At 39.9% G+C, this 13,081-nt stretch overlaps 2 protein-coding genes across 2 annotated transcripts; one reads left to right on the top strand and one right to left on the bottom strand.

The window, feature by feature from the left end:
* Positions 1 to 188: 188 nt before the first annotated feature.
* Positions 189 to 11,112, bottom strand: LOC124067228 (lactase-phlorizin hydrolase-like). Its single transcript, XM_046404394.1, has 17 exons — positions 9,528 to 11,112; positions 8,906 to 8,976; positions 8,011 to 8,088; positions 7,812 to 7,905; positions 7,062 to 7,146; positions 6,288 to 6,966; positions 5,555 to 6,203; positions 3,770 to 5,317; positions 3,400 to 3,668; positions 2,986 to 3,276; positions 2,695 to 2,893; positions 2,269 to 2,471; positions 2,012 to 2,118; positions 1,751 to 1,882; positions 1,381 to 1,604; positions 927 to 1,163; positions 189 to 677 (listed from the first exon to the last, which is right to left on the bottom strand). Exons 1-17 carry the CDS (start codon positions 10,147 to 10,149, stop codon positions 427 to 429), a joined length of 5,739 nt encoding a protein of 1,912 aa, XP_046260350.1. The 5' UTR covers positions 10,150 to 11,112; the 3' UTR covers positions 189 to 426.
* Positions 11,041 to 13,068, top strand: LOC124066811 (lactase-phlorizin hydrolase-like; the record flags this gene model as incomplete). Its single annotated transcript, XM_046403580.1, has 4 exons — positions 11,041 to 12,111; positions 12,608 to 12,672; positions 12,795 to 12,878; positions 13,018 to 13,068. Coding segments are annotated over exons 1-4 (813 nt in total), but the record flags the coding sequence as incomplete, so codon positions are not given.
* Positions 13,069 to 13,081: the final 13 nt, after the last annotated feature.

The raw sequence follows: 13,081 nt of genomic DNA, 5'->3' as shown, positions 1-13,081 counted from the left end.
CAGAAAGACAGACAAGCACACACTCACACCTATGGTCAATAGGTCAATGTAGAGCAGCCAATTAACCTAATGTGCATGTTTTTGGGATTGTGGGAGGAAGCCGGAGTACCCAGAGAAAACTCAAGCAGGCACAAAGAGAACATGCAAACTCCACACAGGAGGACCCAGACCAGAATTCAAACCTGGAACCCTCTTGCTGTGAGGCGACAGCGATAACCACTGAACAATGAAAAACAAAGACATTTGTTCCAACAGCCCTTAGCATAAAGAAAGAAAATATCTTTTCAGTCTGCAAGAACTGTTATAAATATTTTTATAACATGCAGGTTGATTTTTTAAATGGTTTTCATATAAATGGTCAGCTCAAATATTTACTTCAGAGTTCAGTGTATCTTAGACTTTCATTAGAACAGTTCATATTTGCATTTAGAATTTCCTGGACATGTTTATGGATTCAGCATAGTCTTTTTGTTTTCTTGTTTTGTTTTTCCTTATGAAGCAGAAGGTTGAACAAATAACTCCAAACACTGCAACAATCAGCAGAGCAAATAAGGTGTTAAGTCCCGTCTCAGCATCACTGGTAGAGAGCTTCATGCCCAGGAAGCTCACAATGTTGTCACAGGCAGCAGGTGTAGTAGGTGTTGCAGGTAGAGGAGGTTTGGTGGGTGTACTTGTACCTGTAGAAAAGACACAGAGGTTACCATATTTATTTAGTACATCCTCCTCCTGCTTGTACTCATTGCATTTGTTGATTGTGTTGGTTAGGTTAGGCATGTGGAGCCAGAATGGGTAAGAATGACAGGGTTAGACAATCAGAGTTAGAGTTGGACATGCCGTGCTTTCACCTTTCACATGTTGTATACGGTACATTTACACTATGCATTTGAAGTTCCTTCTGTGGGTTTATGAGCTGTGCATCAACATACCTTCCGGCACAGAGTTCAAACACTCATGGGGTCCCAAGGTAGGGTCAGGGAATCCGTTGCACTTAATGATGGTGGAGTAGCTGGCGACAGAAGTCTTGGCCACTCGAGGCAGATTAGGGTCTGACTGATTGACATAGAAAAGGCCAAATCGCTCTGAAAAGCCAGTGGCCCACTCTAGGTTGTCCATCAGCGACCAAGCTGTGTATCCACGGATATCCACATTATCTAGCAAGTAAGCTGGGAGGAGAAAAAGAAAACATTCAGGAATGAAAGTAAAATCTCATTTAAAAAGGGACTCGAAATTCATTGTCTTTGTGGATAAATGTCATTCTGTGAAACAGGAGAATAATTATACTGCATGCAGAAAATTGACATGAGATATCATCAAACTGTTGTTAAGACTAAATCATAAATAGTCCCTTGAAAATATATAAAGTCAGTTGAGTTCTGATACCTTTCAGCACCTGGTTGATGTATTTTTCATAGTAGTAGCTCCTGTGAATATCATTTAGATCAATGGGCCCCCGCTCTGATATGCCATTTTCTGTGATGATAATAGGTGGATTTCCATACTCCTCTTTAATGAAGTTTAGTATCTTCCGAAATCCAAATGGTGAGACCTTCAACCATGATGAACCTGAATCCAGCCAGGTACGATCAGCAATTGTTCCTGCACCCCTGAGTAGGTCAAACCAGTTTTTAATTATTTTATTTCACAAAAATAAGACACAGAATGAAGTAGGAACAATTTTCAGCTGATTGCCTTTTGTGCCTTTTATGTTTAATTTCCTACCACCACTTGGTTACTCTGGGTATGTGTTTACCTGTCGGCATCATAATGCTGAAGATTTCCATAGTCCACAGGGAATGCCAGAACTGTGGTGTAATGGTTGAAACCAAAATAATCATAGGTTCCCTTGATCCTCTTAATCTCCTCAGGAGTGAACTCTGGCAGCCTGGAAAAATTGTATCGTATTGTATCATTATCATATTGTATTGTATTATAATTAAATGTAAATTATATGGAACAAGTTGTTTTTATTTCTCTTTCAGGCTTTGATGTTGATTTAATGTTTTTATCATACCGAGATTTTATCAGACCAGCAGCTAAGCTTCGCTCTCGTATGATGGTCTTCATCATGTTGCTGTAGTCTCCATTAAATACAGGATGGGCAAACCAGCCAATGTAGAACTGCACAAGGTCATATAACAACAGCTATAACAGACCTTAGTTCCAACAATTTCCTTTCATGTCTATTGTAAAATGCGAAGAGAATGTGTGGTCTGAAAGAAGAATAATGCAAGCAATATAAAAATATTTTCTTTTTGTTTTTTAAACTACCTGCACCACACGTCTCGCAGCATCAACATCCTCTTGCTTATAGGGATTTCTAGGTTCTGACCAGTCAGAATTTATGGTGATGGAGATAATTCCTTTCTGTGTTTCCCGGTACTTGTCACTGTAGAGATGCCAGGCCTCAGCATGAGCTTTAAGCAGGTTGTGACCCACAATATAGGGCAGAGTGCCAGGTCGGAAACTGATCCCTGGGCACACATAAGGAGTAACTGACACATTTGATTTACAGAAAACACTCAGCTTTGATACAGATTATAATCACTACCTTGGCCACAATTTTAGTTTCCTCAATGATCCTATAACTTTGTGGCACTTGTGGAATGGTTAAATGATGAGGACTTCCACGTTGTTTTTCATGCAAAAAAGAGAAATATACATTTGTGTGTGGTAGAGTGTGACATTGAGGCATACCTGGGGCAGCTGCTCCATAGCCATGGCCTATCATGGCTACATTGTATGGTTCATTAATGGTGATCCAAAATTTTACTTTGTGGCCAAGGTGGCTAAAGATCAAGTCAGCATAATCCCGGAATTTTACAACAATAGTCTCATTTTCCCAGCCCCCAATATCCTGAAGAGCTTGTGGAAGGTCCCAGTGGTAGAGAGTGATCTAACAACAAAGAAAACTCAGTCAAGATTCACCAAATTTACCAAGTTTCCATTGAAAAAAACAACTGAAATGCTGGCAAGAATTACACATACATGAGGCTGGATGTTTGCAGCAAGCAGTGAATCCACCAGTTTGTGGTAGTAGTTGAGGCCAGCCTCATTAATGTGCTTGGTGGTGCCATCAGGAAGCACTCTCGACCAGGATATGGAAAAACGATAATGAGTCACCTTAAGTTGCTTCAACATAGCAACATCCTCTTCTACTTTATGGTAACTATCGCAGGCTATATCTCCAGTGTCATCATTGAACACTCGGAGAGGAGTGTGAGCAAACTTGTCCCAGATGCTGAGACCTTTTCTATCTGCTCGCCATCCCCCTTCAATCTGGACAATACAAAATAGTGAAAATAATTAAAAGGAAAATAATCAAAATAGGTTGAAACAGAGTAGGAAAAATCTGTGCAGTTCACTGATCCAGCTATAACTAAATGTCTTCTTAAGGGATACCTGGTATGATGCTGTTGCAGTACTCCAGATAAAATCTTTGCGGAAATGTCCATAAAGATGCTTCTCATCATCCGGTGTAGGGAAACCATTGTTCTTTATGACCTGGTAGAAGAAATGAGCTGAGTACTTGGGTGTCCTTGGCCGGTGTGGGTTAGTGAAATCCACATGGTGTAACCCAAATCCAACTTTGTAACCATTTAGCCACTCAAAAGAATCCATGAGAGAAGTTGCTATGTATCCTTTAACCTTTACACCGTCAAGGTCATGAGCTGTTATTAAAACATACACAAACAAGTAAATAATCAGGACTAAAAAACTTAACAGTCATGAAAATGATTAATATTTGTGTGAAGAAATGTGTTCAGTGCACCTTTTAGAGCCTCATCAATATAGGTCTTGTAGTAAAATACTCTGTCTATGTCCTCAACTGTGACCTTATTGCCTGTAGCTGCTCCATTCTCAGAAACGTAAATTTCTGGATCTCCATACTCCTCTTTAATCCAGTTGAGGAGTCTTCTCAGTCCCCATGCTACAGCTCTCTGGTCACTGATTGCAGTAGTTGGTGAATCTCCTTCCTCTGCTTCTGACACATCTCTGTCATATTCATAGGATGCAGGGGTAAGTCTCAATGTAGCATGCTGTGCAATCTTTGTAGTGTAATGATTTAAACAGAACATGTCAGCAGTTCCCCTGATGAAACTCTTCTCTTCTTCAGTGAAGGAAGGCAGTCTGGTCTCTGAAAGACCTTGCATCTCACTTTTGCTTTCCACTTGGAACTTCATTATAATAGGATAGTCACCGTTCTTGAAAATGGGATGTGCAAACCAGCCCAGTTGGAACTGCAGAGCGCGGTCAGCAGCTGCCACTTCACGGGGAACGTTAGCGTCTTTAGGCTCAACCCAATCAGCATTGAGGGCAATGGATACTAAACCACCTTGGGATTTGCGATACTTATCATCATATGTGTGGTAAGCCGTGGCGTGTGCTTTAAGAAGGTTGTGTGCAACTTGGTATGGTGCAGTTCCTGGATTCTTAACATTTGGTGGCATCTGTCCAAGTCCATATCCTGACCATGCAATTGTTTGAGGTTGGTTGAAGGTTATCCAAAATTTCACTCTGTCTCCAAAGGTGGCAAAGCAAAAATCACAAAAGTCATTAAAAATGTTGATCATGTCTACATTTTCCCAGCCGCCAAAGATTTGCAAAGCCTGAGGGAGGTCCCAGTGGTACAGTGTCACCATGGGAGTGATATTATATGATCTGAGGCCATCAATAAGTCTGTTGTAGTAGTCAACACCTTTCTGGTTCAAAGATGCATGCCGACCGTCAGGAAAGATTCTGGACCAGGACAAAGAGAATCTGTACGACTTCACCTTCAGAGCTCGAAGCATATAGAGGTCTTCTTCAAGTCTGTGATAGCTGTCACAGGCCACTTCTCCATTTGCATCTTCAGGAATACCTGGAGGTCTCATGGTGTCCCAGATGCTGGGCCCCTTTCCATCAACATTCCAGCCACCTTCAATCTGGTAAGCAGAAGACGATACTCCCCAACTGAATCCTTGTGGGAAAGTGCCATAGTGGTAGAGTTTTCTCTGAAAATTGTTTTGACCAGAGAATTTCTCCCAAACACTTTTGGCTTGAGATGGGACTGTGGAAGGTGGCATTGAGGAAAGTTTATTTGACGCTATGTTTTTCAGTTCTGGCACATGAAAGAACATTTTTGAGGGGGCAAAACCATTTTTTTCAATAATTTCGGAGTAAAAGTAGGCAGACTGTTTTGGAGTCCTGGGTCTATCAGGTGAGTCAAAGTTGACATGATGCAATCCAAAACGTTCACTGTAGCCTTGCGGACCTTCAAAGCCATCTACAAGTGACTGGACAGTAAACCGCTGCACATTCACACCATCCAAATGTATAGCTGTTGAGAGAGCAAAAAAATTCAGCCACACCTAATTAACATGATACTCATGTTAAAAAGAAATACACACCTTCATATTTACAAGATGTAATTCACAATAACATATACAAGAAGAAATGATGTGGCTGTCCTTACTAATGACTAATTTGTAATGTAATATCCAATGGTTGTGGCAAAAACCTAGTCTCAAGTGTGGATGTGAAATGTGCTTACATAAACAACTAATTAACACCATACCTTTCAGAGCCTCATTGATGTAATTCTTCATGTACTCTATTCGATGAATGTCATTTAGAGTGTCCCCAGTGTACTCAGTAGGCATACCGTTCCCAGTTATATAAATAGGCACTTTGGTAACTTTCAGGTATTCTGTGGAAATGTAGTTCAGAAGTCTCCGAAGACCCCAAGGTGCAGAAAAGATCCAGTCAGAAGCTGTCGAGTTCCATGAAGGGTCCACGTGTGTCTGGAAGTCACCCACACCCTGAGGACCAGGGCTGCAGCCCCCATCACTGCTGTTGACCAGCCGGGAGGTATAGTGGTTCAATCCCAAAAAGTCAGCTGTTCCATGTATCCTCTGGCTCTCTTCAGGAGTGAAAACTGGAAGTCTTGCAGGCTCAGACACGGGGCACTCATTTCGTTTCTGTTCTATTTGAGTCTTGAGTGTTGCAGGATAATCTCCATCCACAAATATGGGATGTGCAAACCAGCCCAGCATGAACTGCAGGTAGCGATTTGCAGCTGCTGTGTCTTCAGGTTTGGAAGGATCCATGGGCTCTGCCCAGTCTGAATTCAGTGCAATGCCTACTTTCCCTCCTTGTGTTTTCCTGTACTTGTCATTGTAGACATGCCAGGCCTCAGCATGAGATTTGAGTATATTGTGAGTCACCTGAAGATCCAAAATACATGGTGAGCTAAATTTCTAAGAATGACAACGAATCAATAAATATTTGCATCATGGTAAAGTTCTCACCTGATAGGAGGCAACCACATAGTCTTTCACACCAGGAGGATGCACACCAGTGCCATACCCAGCATGGCTCACCACCCAGGGGCTGCTGAATGTGTTCCATGTCTTGACCCGATCTCCAAACCTGGAGAAGCAGAAGTCTGCGTAGTCCTTGAAGGCTTCAACAATGGAATTGTTGGTCCATCCACCAGACTCCTGGAGTGACTGGGGCAGATCCCAGTGGTATAGAGTGACAACAGGATGTATGCCAGACTCAATGAGGGCATTGATTAGCTTGTCATAATAGAGTGCACCTTTCTCTGACTGGCTGCCCAGATGACCTGAGGGGAAAATTCGGGCCCAGGAGATGGAAAACTGATAGGTGTTGACTTGAAGACCTCGCAGGAGGTAGACATCATAATCGACCTTGTGGTAACCGTCACAAGCTAAATCAGCTGTCTGATTCTCAAAGGCTAGGCCCTCATGACCGAAACGATCCCAGATGGTCTCTCCCTTCCCATCCTCTAACCAGCCTCCTTCAACCTTGAAGGACTCACTGGACGTGGCCCACTGGAAGCCAGAGGGGAATGATTCATTGAGGAAAAGATCTCTTTCTGTTGTTGTTTGGGCCCCAAACTTATTCCACACATCCTGATAACTGTTTCTAAAAGTTGAATATGTATTGTAGTTTGAAATACCATGACTGTTGAAAAAGATGAATAAAACAATGTAAATATACATGTAACAAACTTTGTCAGTGCACTTGAATCTGCCCATTTCAGCAAGATTAGATGTTACCTGGCTGGAATGTCCTGCATGTCCAGGTTGCCTAACATATCCATCATGTCACCTCCCACAATATCCAGGTCATTGTTGCTAAAAACTATAATGAATGCAAGACAAAGTTAATAATAGCTATATGATCACATTAATGAAACGTGAAGAATTAAAAATCTATTCTTCTTGTATTATATATACATATTTATACCAGCCGTTAGCTCTGTAAGACTGTATCACTGACTGTATGTATGTAAGTTAAACCAATACGCAATGTATATATATATATATATATATACACACACACACACATATCTATATATATATATATATATATATATATATATTATATCAGTATTTCAGGACTAGATCCTCTTGGCACCATGAATGTGCATGGTGTATATAAAAAATTCATGTCAATTCTGTTACGCATTATCCTACAAATATGAAAGTGCCACAGCTGTGTTGCACCATGAACGTGCCTTCTTGTTGAACCATAGCAAGGTGAATTCACATTCATCACTGTCATGATAACACCCTCATGATTATTGTACTATAAATGTTTATAATACTGTGATTTACAACAGGCTGGCCTTGATGCTAGGTCATAATCAGTCAATAAAACAAGGACAATCACACTGTTTTATAAATATGTGTATGTTATCCAATATGAGGAGAATTAGATAAGACAAAAATGTCACTTTATTGTCTCTTTAAAAGAACATACTAACCAGCAGCTACAAAAAGTAAAATAAAGCCAGTCTTAATTACCTTGTAGGAAACTGCCAAGGAGCTGGAACTGACTGTACGAACAACCATCAATAATTATCTTATATATCAGGATAGGTAAATTCCCACTGGACATCTACGACATAAAATAGTATGCACGTGGCTGTAGTGTAACAGCATAGCAATGCAAAAATATTAAAATCCAAAGTGAAAAACACTTAATGTTTAGTGTAATGTTTACCTTTAAGCTGCTCAGCTTCTTTGCAAAATTTGATGCAGAGGCACAGTTGTACTCAATGTGCACTGACAAGAAATCCATCTGTTCAGAACAGGAAATACAACAGAGCATCATCATCACGCTCATGTCTCTAAATGAAAAACAAGTGAAGTTTTATTGCCATAGGCAATTAACACATTGATCCATACACCACAAAAGACAGTTTTCATTTTGATCATAGTGAAATTTCACTTTTCTGACAATAAATGGGAACCGAACACACTATAGGTGTTCCTTTTATTGTCAGATATTGTTTGATTGTCTTCATTACTCTTTCTTTGTCTATATGTGTGTTCATGGAAGCAAGATAAGATGTTAATAGTGATATTATGTTAATAATAGAGATATAATCAATCAAATTAATATATAATTGAGTTAAAAAAAAATCAGAAATTTCAGATTTATGATTTTAAAAAGTAACCTACAACACTGAAAAGACGTACATATTAAATACAGAAAAGTAAACTAAAAAACTAAAACTAAACCAAACTTTAATCTATTGTAAGTGCATGCTGATGGGTCTATAAAAACACTTTGTTGTTTTCCGATGAATGTGTGTAAGAGATCAGAGACAGACATGGACAACAAGTTGCTGACATGTAATCTTTGAGCACTTATTATCAGAGCTAAGATAAGAAAAGGCATATACACTTTAAAGAGCTGACAACATACTTTGGACCAAGCTGAATTAATCACATAAAATAAAGCTCCACCAGGACCTTGCCCCGAGAATAATCACGTTTTTGCGGACATGTAAAAAATGAAAACTACCCAGAAGTTGAATGCATCAGTAAACCATCATTAACTGTGGTTTATTTATGTTTACAACATACATAAGAGAACAGAAGATGCAGCTTACTGGTGTTGAACCTTTGATCGGGGGAAGGATAGCAACATCACTGGCTCTCAGCCCAATCGACAGACGTCTCCCTGTAAATATGAAAGTATGAAGGCGCTCTTTAAGGTCTATTTATGTTATGCTTCCAGCTAAACATAAATAGACCTTTTATCACTGAGGATATTTTGACAAAGCACAGGTATGATTAATAAAATTAATGACAGATGAATTCCACTGTTTCAGTTACAGGGTCCTGGTATTTTCCATGTCCTGTTTAATGGGACTCTTGAATTGAACAGAGAAACTTCTGATACTATTAGAAACACATGCGAAGTTCCTACAACAAGTCAAAATGTTTAGTTTGAAAAAGGCCAAGTATGCACAGCCACACAGTGAAATGCATCGATCGATTATTTTATTGATCTCACCAGGACTGATTATTGAGATAGGAATGATTATTAACATATTATCAGCCCCATAAACCATGGGGTGATGAGTTGCAAAATACATAAAGATCCAATAAAAAATACAATCTACTGGTCATAAAGAAATGGAATAAAGTTATCTAAGAAGTAATACTGAAACAACAACATATCACTTAATATATCAATTCACACACAGAAATTCTGTCTGTCTTTCTTACCTCTGTCAGGAAATCGTTGATGGTAGAGCTCGTAAATGTTTTTGTTGAGTTGGAAGATGTTTTGGAGAGGACTGGGAGCACCGAGGGGTTGTCCATCATGCAGAACATCGTCCAAGTTGCTCAGTGTCACCCATGAGTGTGCCAGCTCTCCAAACTCCTCGAAGGCAAACTCAGCGTACTGACGAAACATCTCAACCAGTTCCTGGCTCTCCCAGCCTCCATACTTTGAGCTCAGAGCGTCTGGCACTGTAGATCCATGAAGTACAACAAGAGGCTGAAGGCCCACCTCCAGCAACTGTTTCAGCAGAGTCTGGTAACAGGTAACCACAGCCTGCTGTGGTTGGCTGGAGAGGCCTGAAGGTAGAAGTTGATCCCATGACAGCGGTACTTTGAAGTGGGTCACTCCTCTGCTCTGGAGGTACTCAAAGTACTGTTTGGAGCCTGGAGGTATGGGATGACTGCAGTCAAAGGCATCATTGACTGCACTGCCTGAGTTTCTCACCAGCTGCTTTGTCAGAGGGCCTGCAACAAGCATGAAGTCTTCTTGTCCATTCAGCTCACTGCTCTGGCAACCATTCAGACAAAAAACATACAGAAATGCAACCCACAATGAACACTTCATTGTGGCTTACAAAGTTTGGACTGATATTATCCACTGATAGCCAAGCTCTTTAAAGCTTTGCTGTTTTCTTCTTATTGCATCTTATTGCATTGTTGCACAATTAAGATCCATATCACATCCCAGCACTGCAAGTTTTCAGCATTTTATTGCAGCTGTGTGATATGATATGGTCAGAAAGACTCTGGACTCAGACATGTCAAGTGATAACTGCATCCCTCTCTAGTACTCACGTTTGAACACCATGAAATACTGTATGAATTCAAAACATGCTTTTTAAAATGTTGTATGTTTTCATAATAATGTGTGTAATGTGTGAGTAAAAATAAAATAAGTGAAATAAAGTGACCTTAAAATATTAACAGCTTGTTCAGGGGAAATGCAGAGTGAGAAGGAATCACAGCACAGTGGAATGTCCTTCCCACCTTCTCCTTTAATTTCATACCAACTAAAGCATGTGACAGGCATCATGATATCCGTTGAACCCAATCATGGGTTATTTAACTCATGTTAAACTGTAACGTCTCATAAATTTATCTTCTCAAGATGTGCTGTACATTTTAGAGTCAATTTTTATTGTGACCAGATCCACAGCAGTGCAATAATCATACTGTTTAATGAGCATCTCGACAGGCCACACCTGTCAGATGATTCAATTATCTTGGCAAAGAAGAAGTGTTAGCTAACACAAGTTACCTAACACTTCTTGTTTGCCAAAATCAAGTGTTAGCTAACATGGATTTCAATGAGAGAAAAAGAGAAAAAGAAATAGGCTCTTTGTGTGCAAAGAAAAAAATCTTTCAGTTTATACTTGACAAATTGAGCATCTGTAGCATTTTGAATGGTGATCTAATCAAATTTCTATTAATATTCAATAATTATAATCCAAGTCAAATTCAAAGCACAATATAAGATCCTTTTTTCAACTATTAAGACATAACATGCTTATTTCTGGTTTATGATTCAGATAAATTAGAAGTGAACTCACAGATATTACATGATGTCATGAATTGTACTATGGAAACTAATACAGCGTGGTAAATAAATAGCTGGCTTAAGTTTATTTTATTTTATTTTTTGCTTAATTTCCTCTTTGACAGGGACACATTTCTTTATGCTACACCATAAATCTTTGCTTGCTGTTTGATCTTTCATAAGTTATCAGAAGCATTCACAGCTGTGACCACTCTTACCAAACACACCATAAAACATCATAGCAGTGACCCCTGCATTCAGTGCTGCCACTTATGAAACCCTGGTTTGGCCAAAAGTTCAAGCTTGTAAACAGCTTGAATGCTCCTATAAAAGGTTAACCATCCAGTGGCTCATTCAGTTCCCCACACTTGGACAACATGGCATTACAGGGAAGACTTTTCTGTCTGTATTTGATCACTTTGTACGGGTGCATGTGCCAGAAACATGAGGATCAACATCCAGCCATGTTTCTTGCAGGTCCCATGACCAACACACAGGTGAAGCATTTGAATGGCAAACCGTCTGAAGGAACAGTGTTGGACACTTTTGACTGCAGTCATCCCATACCTCCAGGCTCCAAACAGTACTTTGAGTACCTCCAGAGCAGAGGAGTGACCCACTTCAAAGTACCGCTGTCATGGGATCAATTTCTACCTTCAGCCCTCTCCAGTGAAGCCCAGCAGGCTGTGGTTACCTGTTATCAGACTCTGCTGAAACAGTTGCTGGAGGTGGGCCTTCAGCCCCTGATTGTGCTTCACGGATCCACCGTGCCAGACACTCTGAGCTCAAGTCATGGAGGCTGGGAGAGCCAGGAGGTAGCTAAAATATTTCAGCAGTATGCTGAGTTTGCCTTCCAGGTGTTTGGAGAGCTGGCGCACTCATGGGTGACACTGAGCAACTTGGATGAGCTGAGTGATGCTCAGTTGCAAAATGCTCTTGATGCACACACCAAAATCTACCACCGTTACCATCAGCTGTTTCCCAGGAGAGGTAGGAGATCCACAGTTCATCTCATCATACGTGGTCCCTGAAAAAGTTGAAGACTGATGATTTCTTGCATAAAATGTGTATATAATGGCAGAAAATTAGTGCCACACTTAGAAAAAAAGAGATAAATATGGACAGTCTTTTATTCCACTGCTTACCTATGATGACCTTGAGTGAACAAACAAGATAGTTAAGCTTATAATCATATTTTGAAAGTGATATTTCTTTTCTTTTGTTGTTATCCGGTTTTCTGGCAGCTTTATCGGTCACACTGATTGATAAATTTTATTGTCTTCAAAGGAGAAATTCATTTCATTATGGGTGTCTCCCAAACATACAGATTAGATCTAATCATGGCAATGTTTGATAATGATTTCCATGTCTGTACACCATATGTTCCAAAGATCATGATAAGGGAGTAGGGTTATACAAGGGGAAATGTGTTGTCAATGTCCTAAAGGAGCAGAAAAGTATATAATTATCTTGTCATATTTTTCAGATGGAGGGGTATCAGCCGGAGTGAAGGCCAGTAAAGCCCCATTCATCTGCAACACTCAACAACTGGTGAGACTACATGATCACACAGGGCATAAGAAGATCATTTAAAGAAAAAGTTTTATATGCACAAGGGAAAAATAATATGCCTCCCACATCCAGCTATACTAGCACATGTTTCTCTGTTTCAGAAATATTCAGATTTCCTCTCTATTAAAATTCAATATGACTGCACCACTGGACAAAACCTGGCTGAGGAACTGCAAAATATTTTGGTATGTGGGAATTTATTCAAAAATTCAGCTAACAATTGTCACTTCTGCAGATAATCAGTTGCAGTATATAATTAGAATCAAATTTATTCTGGGAATTCTGTCACATGCACTTGTATTGAGCGTTTCTATCTTCTTGAAGGCAACATGTGGAGACAAACCCATTCTCTTTTATGAGGTGGACATCAAGGACTGTTCTCTTTCTC

Source organism: Scatophagus argus, chromosome 11 (assembly GCF_020382885.2).
Source record: "Scatophagus argus isolate fScaArg1 chromosome 11, fScaArg1.pri, whole genome shotgun sequence".
NCBI lineage: Eukaryota > Metazoa > Chordata > Actinopteri > Scatophagidae > Scatophagus > Scatophagus argus.
The sequence above is the reverse complement of the archived record's forward strand: the minus strand, read 5'-3'. Positions and strand labels throughout refer to the sequence as shown.

Bases quoted from the DNA above. Each gene is read 5' to 3' on its own strand.
- LOC124067228 (XM_046404394.1), bottom strand. From the start codon at position 10,149: ATGAAGTGTTCATTGTGGGTTGCATTTCTGTATGTTTTTTGTCTGAAT. The intron at 8,977-9,527 runs GTAAGAAAGACA...TCATATTTACAG, and splicing joins TCAACGATTTCCTGACAGAG to GGAGACGTCTGTCGATTGGG. The intron at 678-926 runs GTATGTTGATGC...TCTTTTCTACAG, and splicing joins TTTGAACTCTGTGCCGGAAG to GTACAAGTACACCCACCAAA.